Source organism: Meriones unguiculatus, chromosome 14, assembly GCF_030254825.1.
Source record: "Meriones unguiculatus strain TT.TT164.6M chromosome 14, Bangor_MerUng_6.1, whole genome shotgun sequence".
Lineage (NCBI taxonomy): Eukaryota > Metazoa > Chordata > Mammalia > Rodentia > Muridae > Meriones > Meriones unguiculatus.
Window position 1 is genome coordinate 87,903,237 of NC_083361.1, and position 15,022 is coordinate 87,918,258.

General features: G+C 42.9%; 1 protein-coding gene across 1 annotated transcript; it reads right to left on the minus strand.

Moving 5' to 3' along the window:
- Window positions 1–8,673: 8,673 nt before the first annotated feature.
- LOC110542673 (olfactory receptor 51E2) lies at window positions 8,674–14,758 on the minus strand. The gene is made up of 2 exons (XM_060366281.1): window positions 14,629–14,758; window positions 8,674–10,911 (listed from the first exon to the last, which is right to left on the minus strand). The coding sequence occupies exon 2, from the start codon at window positions 10,861–10,863 to the stop codon at window positions 9,901–9,903; it is 963 nt and encodes a 320-aa protein (XP_060222264.1). The 5' UTR covers window positions 10,864–10,911; window positions 14,629–14,758; the 3' UTR covers window positions 8,674–9,900.
- Between the last annotated feature and the right edge of the window lie 264 nt (window positions 14,759–15,022).

A 15,022-nucleotide genomic window follows, 5' to 3' on the forward strand; every position in this document is an offset into this window, starting at 1 on the left:
GTGGGTTCCATAGTAATGGGAACAGGGACTGCCTCTGACATGAACTGATTGACCTGCTCTTTGATCACCTCCCCCTGAGGGGGGAGCAGCCTTACCAGGCCACAGAGGAAGACAATGCAGCCACTCCTCATGAGATCTGATAGACTAAGATCAGAAGGAATGAGAGGAAGACCTCCCCTATCAGTGGACTTGGGGAGGGGCATGGGTGGAGAAGGGGAAGGGAAGGTGGGATTGGGAGAGGAGGAGGGAGGAGTTTATGGGGGGATACAAAGTGAATAAAGTGTAATTAATAAAAAAAAACAGAACAGAAGAAAACAAAACAAAACAAAACAAACAAAAACAACAACAACAACAACAACAACAAAAGAATTTGGACAGTGCAGAAAGCATGGCTTACAAGCCAGCCAGGTTCAAATGCTTCTTTTATTTCTCACCACCTTTGAGCTCCCTCCCAGTCTGTCTCAGTTAGAGAAATCTGTCAGCATCAACCCAAAGACTTTTATAAATCACATGGAGCTATGAACTACTTCATATTAGGAATATTGGGTTCATTCAGTCCCTAAAACTTTAATTCTCACAAACAATAACAAAACAAGTTAGAATGGATAAGAATCATGACTGAACATTTCCCACAAGAATATCTACAAATGGACCATTAGTACACATGGAGATACCCGGTATCACCAACCATCAGGGAGATTTAACCCACAATGAGATGACACTTCACATCTGTTATTATTATAAAAATAATAAAAAGATAAGTTAAAGAGATGGAAAATGCCAATGACACTTCAGAGAGAAATGGATTGTTGTGCATATTGATGCAAATGTAAAATGATGCAATCATTACAGAAACGGCATGAAGATTTATCGAAAACTTAAAAATAGAACTATTGTATGATCCTTCAATCCCACTACTGGACATCCAGCCAAAGGAAATGGATTCAGCTCCTGAAGAGTTGTCTGTGTGGTAATGTTCTTCATGAGGCTATTCACAATAGCAGGACATTATATGTGTCCGCCAACAGATTTTGTAATAATGTATTACAAAAATATAACTTTATATCTCTCTGGAATATTATTCATCTTGAAGCTGAGAAAATGTAGCAATAGCATGGGTGAACACAAACTATAATGCTAAGAGAAATAGACAGGACATAGAGAAACAGGTAAGGAATGATCTCATTTATATGTGTAATATGAAAGTGTTATAGAAGTTGATGAAATTGACAACAAAAGAGCAAGTTCACTCCTCTAAGACACTGAGGGTGGAGAGGTGAGAGTTGTTGAAAAGGTACAAGATTTAGGTTATGTGGGCTCAGTAAACTGTATAATCCTCATGTACAATATGGTGACAATAGTTAATTTTGATGTATTGCACACTTGAAATTGTTGGAGAACAGACCTTAATTGCCTTCATTTCATAAACATGGCAACTATGTGAGGTGATGGATGTGTTGATTGGCTTCTGCCAGCCCTTTCACAATGGATACATAGGTCAGAACATGGGGTTTTCAGCGTACATACACAGTTTTTTTTTTATTTATTTCTTAATAAATCTGGAAAATATTGTTGTGTTAGCCTTATTTCTTGATTTGCTTTTAAGCCACTTAAGGTCTCTGTGATTTTCTTTCTAATTACAGCCACTGCTATGGGCACCAGTTCTGAGCAGGCTCTCTGTCACCTTAATTCACTCTTGCTAAGGTCTATACCACATACCCTGAGCTTCCCACCTGGCTTTCCCTTTGATGACAGTATTAGTGGCCCATGGAGAGTCACTGGATCCTCAGGCGTAGCCTACCTAGTAGTACTTGAAGCTAATGTTTAATAGGATCCGAGATGGAAAACTGTCTCGTACATCCACAAGGCAGTATATTCTGTGCCAAATTTTAGGGAGTCCTGTAAGACCTAACAGTTCTTGTCTAAGGAGTGAACACTGCATTTTACCCAGTTCTTTCTTTCCTCTGCCTCAGTCTTGCTGAGGTTCCTCCTCAGTCACCAGAATGCACTGATGCCTGCAGTGTTGCTGCTCTGGCTTCTGGGAAACAGCCTGTGCTCTGGCAATGAGGCCTAGAGTGTCAGAATTATATCGTTATCTTTCGCCTCTATAGTGCCCCTCTGCTTTTCTCCATTTGCTTCCTCTAACTTTAATCTGGCCTCATCTTAAATATCACCTTATTACCTGTTCACAAATGTCTCTCCACTCTCCAAACTGCCTTCTCTTTTCCTGGTATGGTCGCTGAACTTTTAAAAGTCCATTATGGACTAGTATATTATGGGCTCAGTGTTCATAACCTTCATTTCATATCTGATATTTACATGATTCATTTTCACATTTCATGTTTTGGGCCACAGGATGTGTGTAAATGTTTTCTGAATATTTATCTTTGAATGACATTAAAGATATATACAAAATATATTATATATGCTTTAAAATATAATGAAACACATTCTTATGTATAACTAGTACACACTAATTTTTAAAAAAGAAAAAAAATTTGAGAAATGGCATCTTATGTAAGAAGTGGGAAATAGTAAGAACTGGAGAGGACAGGAACTCTACAAGGAGAGCAACAGAACCAGAAATTTGAACAGAGGGGTCTTCCCAGAGACTCATACTCCAACCAAGTACCAGGCATGGAGATAACCTAGAACCCCTGCACAGATGTAGTCCATGGCATTTCAGTGTCCAAGTGGGTTCCATAGTAATGGGAACAGGGACTGCCTCTGACATAATCTGATTGGCCTGCTCTTTGATCACCTCTCCCTGAGGGGAGAGCAGTCTTACCAGGCCACAGAAGATGACAATGCAGCCACTCCTGATGAGATCAGTCTGATAGACTAAGATCAGAAGGAAGGAGAGGAGGACTTCCCCTATCAGTGGACTTGGGGAGGGGCATGCAGGAAGAAGGGGATGAGAGGTTGGGATCAGGAAGGGAGGAGGGGGGCTTATGGGGGACACAAAATGAATAAAGTGTAATTAATTAAAAAAATAAAATAAATTAAAAAAAGAAAAAAATTCAGAACTGAGTACTAGGTATGACTACTAGGTAACTATGCGCTAGTTGTAAGAATTGGTGGTGACTGTATTCATAAAGAATTCCAGATACGTGATAGGAGGCTGGTAAAATTTGGCTGTAAATGTACATCAAGTGTAAATCTTCTCTAGTAATAATAAAAATAGCCCAGGGAAATGTCTATTTCCAGCAATAAATACCTTGAGTTGTCTCATTTCTAATTAAGCCTGTCTAGCATAAAAAAATACAGCTCAGGAGATGGGGATTACACAGTGTCACGGAGCGCCGCGACCTTCTCTGTCCTAAGGCAAACTTGCGCTCTGGCTCTCCTGGGGACTGCCTACCTAAATGAGTGCCCTGGACTATCAGGCCAACGCAAACATGGCTGGGAACAGGGCAGCGCTTTTATGGTTATCTGTCCCCAGAGACTCTGTTTGCTGGGAAAGGCACTCTCGCTACAGTGACCATTGGCTTGAGAGTCCCAGTTTCAGTGGCCTCTCACAGAAGGACAGCCTGGAGCCGCATGCCAGCTGACTAGGCTTCCCAGATTCAGAAGCCCTTCCAGGTAATGGGAACAGATAGACAAACACTCTCCCAGGATCGGATTCCTGGAGCTAAGCTCTAGCAGTGGTCATCGCCCCCCCCCCCCCTTAATTTGCCATCTTTTGAAATGTAACCACATTTTCCTGCAACAGCCTTAGAAGCTGGCCTGCTGTTCCCTCTCCAGGGAGCACATCAGTCACGTCAAGCCCTTCTCCCTCTCACTGAAATCCATCTGCCACCCATTGTGCTCTTTTCCATTTCCCATCCTCTAATCGAGTGAGTTTTTTTTTTTTTTTGCTATAAAACCTTTATTATTTTTAGCCAGAATAATGCATGTTCATTTTAGAAATATAGCAAATACAAATAAGCAGGAGAAAAATCATTCATCTTTCTCAAGTTCATATTTACATATATGTAATATACAAAGGTACTCTTGTAATTCAAAATATGTGACTCTCATATTAATTTATAATCTTTACTTTTTTTGTATACCATCAGAAGCTCCTTTTTTTCCTAATCAGTAAAGCTCTTTTATTTTTTAAAGTTTTTATTTTATTAAAAGCTAGAGACTTCCCCACTTTTTCTTCTAACCGATTTAGAGTATCTGGTTTTATGTTGAGGTCATTGATCCCAGAAACCCACACACCTATGAATACTTGATTTTTGACAAAGAAGCCAAAACCATTCAATGGAAAAAAGACAGTATCTTCAACAAATGGTGCTGGTTCCAACTGGATGTCTACATGCAGAAAAATGCAAATAGATCCATATTTATCACCCTGCACATAACCGAAGTCCAAGTGGATCAAAGACCTCAACATAAAACCAGATACTCTAGTGTTTGTATGATAAGAAGAAGGGAATTGGGAAAATCGTGGGGAGGGAGGAAAGGAGAAGTGAGATCCAGAAGAGAGATGCAGAACTTGAAAGTCTGTTTAAAACATGTTTTTTAAAAAAAATTTTATAATTTGTGTGTATCGTGTTTTGCCTGTGCCCTACATGAATGATTGTTTCCTGTGAAGCCAGAGAAGAGCTTTGGATTCTCCGGAACTGGAAATATGGACAGTTTTGCATCGTGTAGATGACAGTGATTGAATCTGGGTGCTCTTAACAAGACCTGTTTTTAAATTCAAGCTTTCAGGACAGTATCACCTAGTGAGTGACATCAGAGGGCAGAGACAGGAGGCTGGCTAAGAGCACGGACCTTTGTGCAATGCAGTTTCAAGGTGCATTTTTATCATTTTCCCTCATTGCGATGAAGCAAGACTTTTACGTGTCCTCAGTGTAATATGACGAGTGTTTGTCGAGTGCACACTAAATATTGACTGCTCCATCAAGTGTTGACGGGGGACTGTTGTACCCAGTTTCCGCAGAAGCTCTACGAGGCGAGTGTGAACATTAGCTCTGGAAGAAAGGAGCCAAGTTGAAGAGTGAATTGACTTGAGGAGTCTCCCAGCAGCTTTCTTTCTGCTGGGCCCAACTTCCATTTAGCCTTTGAATGTGTCCTGTGGGGAAGAAACCTGTCTCTGGGAGCAGTTTTGATTTTTTGGAAAGAGCCGTAACTGGTAGGAACAGAGTGTGGGAGATTAGGCTGAGAAATGCCGTGTTTGGGCAAAGCACAGGTGCAGGCGTAGTCAGACTGTAGCTTCCACAGTGTCCTGTGTTGGTATGGTGGCCCTCAGGGTTCTTTAAGGCTGGCTAGTGATATTTTTAGAATAGCGCATTTGAAATGTGACAGGAACTTAGATCGTTCAATCACAACCCTTCACTGAAAGAGTACGTGACTTAGGGAAGATCACCCATCCGCTGTCAGAACACAAAACAGCTCCGAGCCCCCAGATCCCATCCACGGCTCCGGAGTAGCTTAGTGTGGGTCCCGTCCAGGCTATGCTTGTGCCTCTCACCACGTTCTTCCGGGTCATCGTCTGAGGAAACATAACACGGGAGAGGAGAGTAGGAAGTTCTCCCTCCCTGTTCTCTCTCTGTCTCTCTCATGATCTGTGGCTTCATATTCACTGTGTAACTGAGGTGACCTTGGGCTCTGGCTGCTCCTTCCTCCAGCTCCAGAGGGCTGCGATCACACAGTGAACACTACCCTTCCCCCTGTACCATCCTTCAAAGCACCCTCGAAGCCCGTGATCGGCACAGTGTGATCGGCAAGCGCCACAGCGGTAGATCTTACACAACTGCTCCCACCACACAGGAAAATGACAACAGCAAGGGAGCAGGAGAAAGCTCTCGGAGGCGAGGGATGCATCTGCTGCGCTGACTGTGATGACAGTGACCAGAGTGTGGACTGTCTTCAAGTTGCGAACATCGTTGTATCTTTGTGCTTTAATCATACGCAAGCAAATTAGGTAAAGAAAAGGCATCTTATGTTCTCAACAGATATGCTCGCCAGCCCGGAAAACAGACGAGGGGACCTCACAGAGAGTGAGTCAACCAGTAACCTCGGGCTAGATTGGCACCACATTCTTTTTCCGTCCAGAAGCGACATAGAATCTTCGAAGACCAGTGAAGCCGTGCTTGTGTCTGAATCCTCACTGAGGTCTGAAAGGCAGGTGTCACCCTAGTCACATTTCAGACGGAAAAGCAGAGGCTGGAGAGAGGAAACAGCCTAACGGGGAGAAGTCATCGTTCAGATCTCTCTCTGTCACGTCTGTCCGGTCTGTCCGCCACGTCAGTTCTCAAGTGCAGGGAAGTGTGAGAGGAGACGGGACTTCAGGGGCATCTGACTTCAAGTCTGGGCTCCAACTCTTCTTTCTTTGTTAAACCGTGTGACTTGGGGAAGTTTATATGACTAACTTTGTTTTTCTACTCGGAAAAATGTTGCTCTTAGTTATATGAGTAAGGTATTGTCTTAGTAGAGGATCACAGTAAGTCCCCAGTAAGAGCTACTTTTAAGTTTAGTATAAACTACCCAGCTCACAGATTTCTCGAACTTTTACCTTGTTCCTTAGCGCAGTCCAGTGTGCCCCACAGCACACCGCGACTCCGCTCGCTTCACCTGTGTTTGGGACAGATATTGTCACTCATTCCATTTCCCATTTTTTTCCTAGGGACTTTTTGTTGCGTTTTGACTTTAGATATTTCCTCAGAAGACACACTGAAAACACCAGAGTCAGCTTTCAATAAAGTAGGAGCTGTTGGTCAAGCATCTTAATTTATCGGTTGGCTAGGCAAGTCTCCAGGGCATATTTTAAAGGAAAGTCAAATGCCCATTATCCATAGCAGTGACCTGGGTAGTAACTACATGGAATATTCTGCCTTCGGTGTCACTCTCTTTGCTCTCTCTTCTTGCTTTCTAGAACCACATCTGACTCTACTTCTCTTGAGTCTGTGTTTCAGATTGTTCTTTGCATACCCAAATTAAGATACAAGGTATTTTGTATGTAAGATTATGCCTCATGTTTATGCGATTCTCGTGTGCTTGTAAATTTTGCTGAAGATCACAGCTGAAGACTACCGGTCACACAAAGCTAGATTCACTAACGTGGTGACAGAGGAGAACGAATCAAAGGATTCAGAGTTTCAAAAGGAGACAGGTGCTTGTATTTATAGTGTGTGGGTTCTTATCTGTTGTTCACATGATGGTTTTAAAGGCAGAGGTTGTTCAGGGGTCACATCCTTAGAATATGCGTGTCCACACAGAGTTCAGACTGGTAAAACATGGGGCAACTGGTTTTACAAAATTTGAGCTTAGATTTGGATGCCTATTAAAACTGGGCTGCCACAGTTAACCTCCATATATTTACCTGCTCTGTGTATGTATAATTACAGTATATTTCACATCTTTGCATTGGTCAGGGTTTTGCTTTCCAACTTTTCCATTTTTTAATTTTCCCACCACAGGAACACTTTCTTTCTTTATTAGGTATCCATGTCTCAGCTAGGTGAGAATCTCTAGATGGGGGCTGGAGACAGAGCTCAGCAGTCAAGAACACTGGCTACTTTTCCAGGGGACTGGGATTCAGTAACCGATAGCCACATATATGCTATCTGTAGCTCCTGTCCCAGGGGATCAGATGTCCTCTTCTGGCCTCTGAGGGAACTGAATATATGTGGTACATAGACATATATGAAGGCAAAATATCCATGTATGTATGTAAAATGAAATTCAGAGAGGATAACGGATGTATAGACAAAAGAAAGACCAATAGACATAGACATAATAGAAAGAAAAACTGGAATTTATATTAGGGAATTGGCTTGAATGATTATGGGGGCTTGTCAATCCGAAATCTGCAGGGTGGGCTTTTAGACTAAAAGCTCAAGGAAGACTCAGCATCATAGTTCAGGTCCTAAGCCTGGCATACTGCGTAAGTCCTTCCTACCCACGGGAGGTCTACCCACGGGAGGTCAGTCTTTGTTCTATTCAGCCCTTATCTGATTGAGTAACTGCTTTTCTATGTTACGGGGACAGTCTGTTTTTGTTTTGTTTTGTTTGTATGTTTTTAGATGTTTTTTCAAATTCTACTGATTTAAATATTAGTATCACTAAAAAGCAGAGATATATCTAGAAAACTGTACTTTCAAATATCTGGAGGCAGTGTCTCAGCCAAGCTCGTGTGAAATATTAGTTGTAACAATGTAAAATGATTTTCCCTCACCCACATGATTTTTATTTTATTACTCCAATCAGAAGGATCGTGTAAACTATTCAGGATATTCATAGAAAGAACAACAAAGTTCACTTGGAATTTTTTGTCTCTGCTTTTGGCCTTGGGAATGAAGCCTATTGTAAAACTACAGGAAGAAAAGTGCCAAGAGAGTGCACAGCTCACCGGGGGTGTACAATGACAGAAACACCTTGCTGTCCCTGCTGTTGGACCACCCACACTTCCACTGACCAGTTACAATCCTTCCTGAGACTGCGCAGCTGCCGTCCTTCCCAAGAGCTGTAACATGGTCTCAGAGCTCCAGAACACTACTGGAGTTTTTGTCTTTTGGCATTTCAGGCTCAATATCATCCTTTTGGAGCTATTTTTAAAAGCATTATTAATATATCTTCTTTTACCTAATATATCCAAACCTCTTTTTATCACATTATTGATACATAATTGACAATAAGATATTTTACAGAATTTAAATTATTTTTTTATTGTGGCAGATACATATTACACAAATCTCACCATTTTAAGCTTTATGTGTACATTGAGTGTATTGACATGCTGTAGATATCACTACTGTTTCTAGAACCTTTTCATCAGTGGTGCTCCCATACCTGGCAGGCCCTTTGCACGATGGTAAAGAAGGCTGGAGGATCTCTCATAGCTCACAACATCACTCTATTGGACTCTATGAATATAAAAACAGTAAAAATAACACTGAACATTTTAAGATAAATTATTATGTCATTTGATTCCTAAGTCAAGACTCAGACAATATCATATATTATACATTCAAAACATTTGAAAGTTATAGGACACAGTACAAAGAAGACACAGTCAAGGATAGGTAAGAGACTAAAAAATTGGAACCCCCTCCTCTCATCTGAGAAGAAGCAGGTTGCCCTGCCCAGAGGACCAGTTTGTTGCCCTCAACCAGGACAGGGTTAAACACTTAGCACAAGCACAAAGACATCCATGCTAGCACACAGCAGGGAGAAACAGAATCTGTAACAGGCAGAGGAAATAGACAGCAGATGTTGAACAGGAAGTAATATAACATGGCAGTAAAGCAAATGTAATCAATTATGAAATTTAATTTAAAATCTTGGCACAGCACATAGAAGAAAGTTTCTTTGCTATTAAAGCTTTTGTGGCATGTTGTGGTGGGCAAAGGTGGTGCCTTCCCTGTACAAAGAATGAGGCCACAGAAAGGCTGAAAAGCACGTATCACGGCGCCTGGAACATGTTAAGCGTACATGCTACATTCATAAGCATTGTTATTTAGGGCTTGGACATGTTCCTGGGGAGCGAACAATAGACTGGAAGTGAATGAGGAGACCCGTGGCCACCGCACTGTTGGTTTCATGGTTTGTATTTCAGAAGTCAAACAACAGCTAACAACAGCTTCGTGACAAAGAAAACAGGAGTAAAACAAAGTCATGAGTAATTGAACGTATTTCATCCAAGTCACAAACCAGGCCAGTTAGTTTAAATCACAAATCCTTCTTGTTTTATTTAGTATTATCATGTGTCTCATTTCACAGCAGAGTCTTTAAACCACATAATGTTCATTGATTATTTCACATTATATCCACGATGAAGATAAACCACACATTCGTTCAGTATCCCATTCAGGGAGAAGCACTAGTGTGCTTATGACTGTAATTAAGCAGGTGTGATGGAATTACTACATTAAGCCATGTAGGACAATAGGGATAGAGTGGTGAGGGTCATGTGTTTCCTCCGGCTTCAATGTCCTTGTCACAGCTGATCTTGAGCATCGCCAGCACCCGTGTTCTGATCTGTTTGGTCTTAGCACCGTAGATGATGGGATTGATCACAGGAGGCAGGAGCAGGTAGACATCCCCCATGAGGACATGCACAATGGGGTCTAGGCTGTTTCCAAAACGGTGCACCACCGACAGGCCGATGAGCGGCACGTAGAAAGCCAGGACCACGCCAATGTGTGACACACAGGTCCCAAACGCCTTCGCTCTCTCTGACTTGGAAGGCAGTTGCAGAACTGTCCGTATAATCAGAAAATAGGACAAGGAGATGAACATGACATCTACACCCATGACCAGCAGAATGGCTGTAAGGCCATAGACTACGTTGGGTAATGTGTCCGTGTAGGCCAGCTTCATCACATCCTGGTGGACACAGTAGGAGTGGGAGAGCACGTTGGAGTGGCAGAAGGCCAGCCGCTTGATCAGCAGCGGGAGTGGGAAGAAGAACAGGGATCCCCTGGCCAAAGCCACCATGCCGATTTGGACTGTCACTGTGTTGTTGAGCACAGCAGCGTGGCGCAGGGGGTGGCAGATGGCCACGTAGCGGTCGAAGGCCATGGCCAGCAGGATGGTAGATTCAATCGCCGAGAGGGCATGGATGAAGAACATTTGGGCAAGACAGGCATCGAAAGTAATCTCGCGGGAGTCAAACCAAAAGAGCGCGAGGATCTTGGGCATGGTGGACGTGGACAGAGCCAGGTCAATAGCTGCCAGCATGCAGAGGAAAAGGTACATGGGCGCGTGCAGGCTCCTCTCTGTCCTCACGATGAAGACCACAATGCAGTTTCCGAACAACGCCACCGCGTACATGGAAAGCAGGGGGAAGCCGAACCAAAAGTGAGCTTCCTCCAGTCCTGGGATACCAATGAGCACGAAGGTGGCGTGGGTGAAGTTGCAGGAGCTCATTGCCGCCGACACCAAGGGGAGGACACAGAGGGCAGGCACGCTGGCAGCCTGCAAGACAGGGAGAGGAGTCAGACAGCCACTGGAACTGAGCGGTGCTCGCACTCCCTCTCCTGTCCGCCTACCTCCAGCCGCACTCCAGCCCCTTCATAAGCTACAGGCTCTCTTTTCCACTGGAACAAGTGTGAATGCTCAAAATTCCTTTATCACTATTACTAAGATACATTTAAAATTTCAAAATAAAGCCTTGGGAAAAAAATACTTAGCTCCAAAATGTGACTCCCTCCAGATTGCCTCAGACTCTCCTGTCCCTATCTCAGTTGTCTGGATACTTTTCTCCCCTTGCCGAGAAGTTACCTTATTAACTCTCTTTTCAGAAAATACTATCCTCTTCCTCCTTTCTCCCTGTCTCTTTTCCTTTGTGACCCCTCTCTTTCACTTTCACCTTTCTTTATTTCTACCTCTTTTCCTTCACAATTCTCTCTCTCCCCATTTCTCTTTTTATTTTTATTAATTCAAATTTCAGAAATATTTACTTGTATGACCTGTTAAACACAATGCTATTTGTGAGACACTGATATGAAGACGATTCATTTTGTTCTTACATGGCTTGCCTAGGGGTAGGAGATGGATAAGTAACAAATACATTAGGCTAGGAAAGGAATTAATTCATTGACTTCAGGAGAATGACAAAGACAGAAGAGCCTTCCTAGAAAAGATGGCCTTTACATTTCAGTCTTGAAGCATAAGCAGAATTAGGTACACAGAAGAGAGAATAAAGGTTCTTCCAAGGTAGGGGGAATAGAAAAATAGAAACTCAAGAAGCAAAATGCAGATAGTTAAAATGAAAGCAAAAGCTAACATAAGGCACAGAGACCATAAGACAGAGAGAGCCAGAGAGAGAGAGAGACAGACAGACAGACAGAGACAGAGAGACAGAGAGAAAGAGACAGACACACACACATACACACACACACACAGACAGACAGAGACAGAGACAGAGAGACAGAGAGAAACCAAAGGTACTAGCTCCCTCTAATCATCTTTTCACAGATGGAGGTGATAACAAGATTCATCACATCCAGCAAATCCTAGCTGCCAGACACATTCCCAGTGATAGTTTTCCCCATTGTTTCTGGCCAGCAGCCATCTTTATGTCTAGAGGTCACCTCCAAAGCTTTTTCTCTTGCCCCAAAGAGAGCTTGCAGAGTGGTGTGTGTGTGTGTGTGTGTGTGTGTGTGTGTTTGTGTTTGTGTTTAAGACCTGATTTGGTAGAGGCACTACTGATTTTTCACTATGACATTCTGAGTTTTGTTTTTTTTTTTTGAACTGTTGCCAGGAAATCATTCCTATCAAAGAGTTATTTCTTCATTTTATTTTCTGTAGCCTAATGTGGCTTTGTTTAAACCCCATACCCACTCAAACACCCAACCTCTCACATCCAACGCTTTCCCTGTCAAAATCCTTAATGTGGTGTTCTCAGAGCTGGTTAACCTCAGGAGCTTTGATGCTTGGAAGGAAATGATGCAGGTGTCTTTGTTGACAGTATCCAGGCTATCCAGATTAATTTGTTTATCTCTCCCAGGATTATTTCCCCCTTTCTAGCGAAGGTCTTTACCAAGGCTTGCTGGTGACCTTCAACTTCACCTTAATGGAGAGAGTTCAGAGAACAATAAAGTGAGAGATTTTAAACTAGATTATCGTCATCTTGAATGAGCAAAGACAGACAGATTAAGGATTCAAGGGTTATAAAGCCCATATCAGTGATCTTGATTTTTCTCCACTCTTAGGCTTGTGCACGGAAAAGAAGAGCTTCTTCTCACTGATATTAAATTCCCAACTTTGCTACCTGCTGCTGTGAGAGAAAATTTCATTCTTCACTGAGATGCAAAATAGACTCTCTCTCGAGTCTGTTTAGCCATCTTTGTATCTATCATAAACAGCCTGTGGGAGAGAATGCAAACACCCCACCCAATGCCTCCGTGTGGTGTGGCAAAGCTAAGCAGCCTTCCCTGGAGAAAGACCATATTACTTGACCACGGAGCCCGAGAGAAATAGGGACAGCATGAGAAGAAAGCAGCCTGGAGGTGAACCAAGGAGCAAAAGGTCACATTTCATATTCTCAAGGGCTTTTGTGTCACAGATTTGAGGGTCTCTCGGCCAGATTCAGGCACTGTCCTGCACACCCTACAGAGCATCTGTCTTTTCCTGCTGCTGCTTAATACACACAACTAGTTTCTCTTCTCTTGTGTGTTATTTTAAAGGAGGCAAGACTAATTTTTTAAAGGCTACATGACCTAAAAAAGTCTACAAAACACTAATATAGGAAATAAACTAGCAAGGTTGTAGCATATGATAGAAGTCAAAGAGCTCAACATTTCCATAATGATAATAATGAAGTATCAGAAAATGGTCTTCCTCCTCCCCTTCCATCTAACCCTAACTTATCAGGTCTCATAAGGAGTGGCTGCATTGTCCTCCTCTGTGGCCTGGCAAGGCTGCTCCCCCCTCAGGGGGAGGTGATCAAAGAGCCAGCCACTGAGTTCATGTGGGGCATGGGAGCAGATGAGGGAAGGAGGGTGGGATTGGGAGGGAATGAGAGAGGGAGCTACAGCTGAGATACAAAGTGAATAAATTGTAATTAATATAAAAAGTAAAAATTTAATTAAATAAAAAAGAAAATGGTCGTCCAAAATCCTGTTTATTCACAATAGCATCAAAGATAATGTATTTAACCAAAACCAAAAGAAAATTTGTACATTGTTACCCACAAACCATTGCTGAGAGAAATGAAACAGAATATTTCACGATGCACAGTGCTCATGGATTATAACACAAAACTGTGTTACTGTTACAGTTTTTCCCTAAGATGATATGCAGACTTGCTATAACTGCTGTCAGTTTCTTTAGGCTGCTGAAGCACTAGCTATTTTAAGGTTGGCATGCAAAGCAATAGACTTTACTATGACGTTTTCATAGAAATGTGTTATTGTTCATGGTTCTTATCCAGCTCCTCCCCATGCTCTTCCTGGTCCTCTTTACATCCTCAAATATTTCCTTTTTCTGATTCACGTCATAGAAACTGTTCAACCTCTTTCCTAGCTTTCTTATTTTAAAGTTCTCTCCTCTCCTTTTAAAGCTTCTTTCCTTTCCTCTTCCTGAATAATCCTCTTTCTACTTTCAAAATACACATGGGTATGCAGGCATGCGTGCATACACCCACACACACACACACACACACACACACACACACACACCCACCTACCCACACACACACCCACACCCACACACCCACACCCACACACCCACACACACACACCCACACACACACACACACACACACACACACCCACACACCCACACCCACACACACACACCCACACCCACCCACACACACACACACACACACACACCCCACACACACCCACACCCACACTCACACCCACACCCACACCCACACACACACACACACACACTCCACACCTAGATTGCGAATACGGGAGCGAAAGGAATTGTCGTTCTAAGTCTAGAAGTCTAGTTTACTTTGCCTAACATAATGATTCCTAGTTCTATCCTTTTCCTGTACACAGTATTATCTTATTCTTTATAGCTGAACACAGTTCTGTTACATACCACCTGACTTTCCGGAGATCATCAGCTAAAGCGCTGGGGCTTGTCTTGTGATGAAGCTTGCAGGTCTTCAGGGTCCCTCAGTGCGGCAGGATCCGTGGTAATATCCTGCCAGACTGCTGGGAAGAGAGCACTCACCTGAAAATGGTGCCGTTCCACTCAGGGAGGGCAGCTGGATCTGGCTTTCACTTTCTGAAACAGGTCCCTTTATGATGCTGCTCAGTAGGCGCAGGGAGCAGTGGGAATCCCAGCTGATGCTCTAGGGATCTGGCAGACAGAGGAGTGAAATGCTCATGTCCACTCACGTGCTGCTCTCACAGGCTTTCTGCTTTTCCTGCCCAGGGAAGCGATCTCAAAGGGCCAAGGTCTCTGTCACCATTTAGGCAAATGACACAACAATCGTGTGCCTACTCCTCTGAGCTAATCTAATTTTCATAGCCAGCCACAAGGTTAGCATTTCCTCATTATTTGATCTGATAGGCACAGCAGACGAAGTGCATGAATAGTCATGATCATTGAACTCTTGGAGTTC

Bases quoted from the DNA above. Each gene is read 5' to 3' on its own strand.
- LOC110542673 (XM_060366281.1), bottom strand. From the start codon at position 10,863: ATGAGCTCCTGCAACTTCACCCACGCCACCTTCGTGCTCATTGGTATC.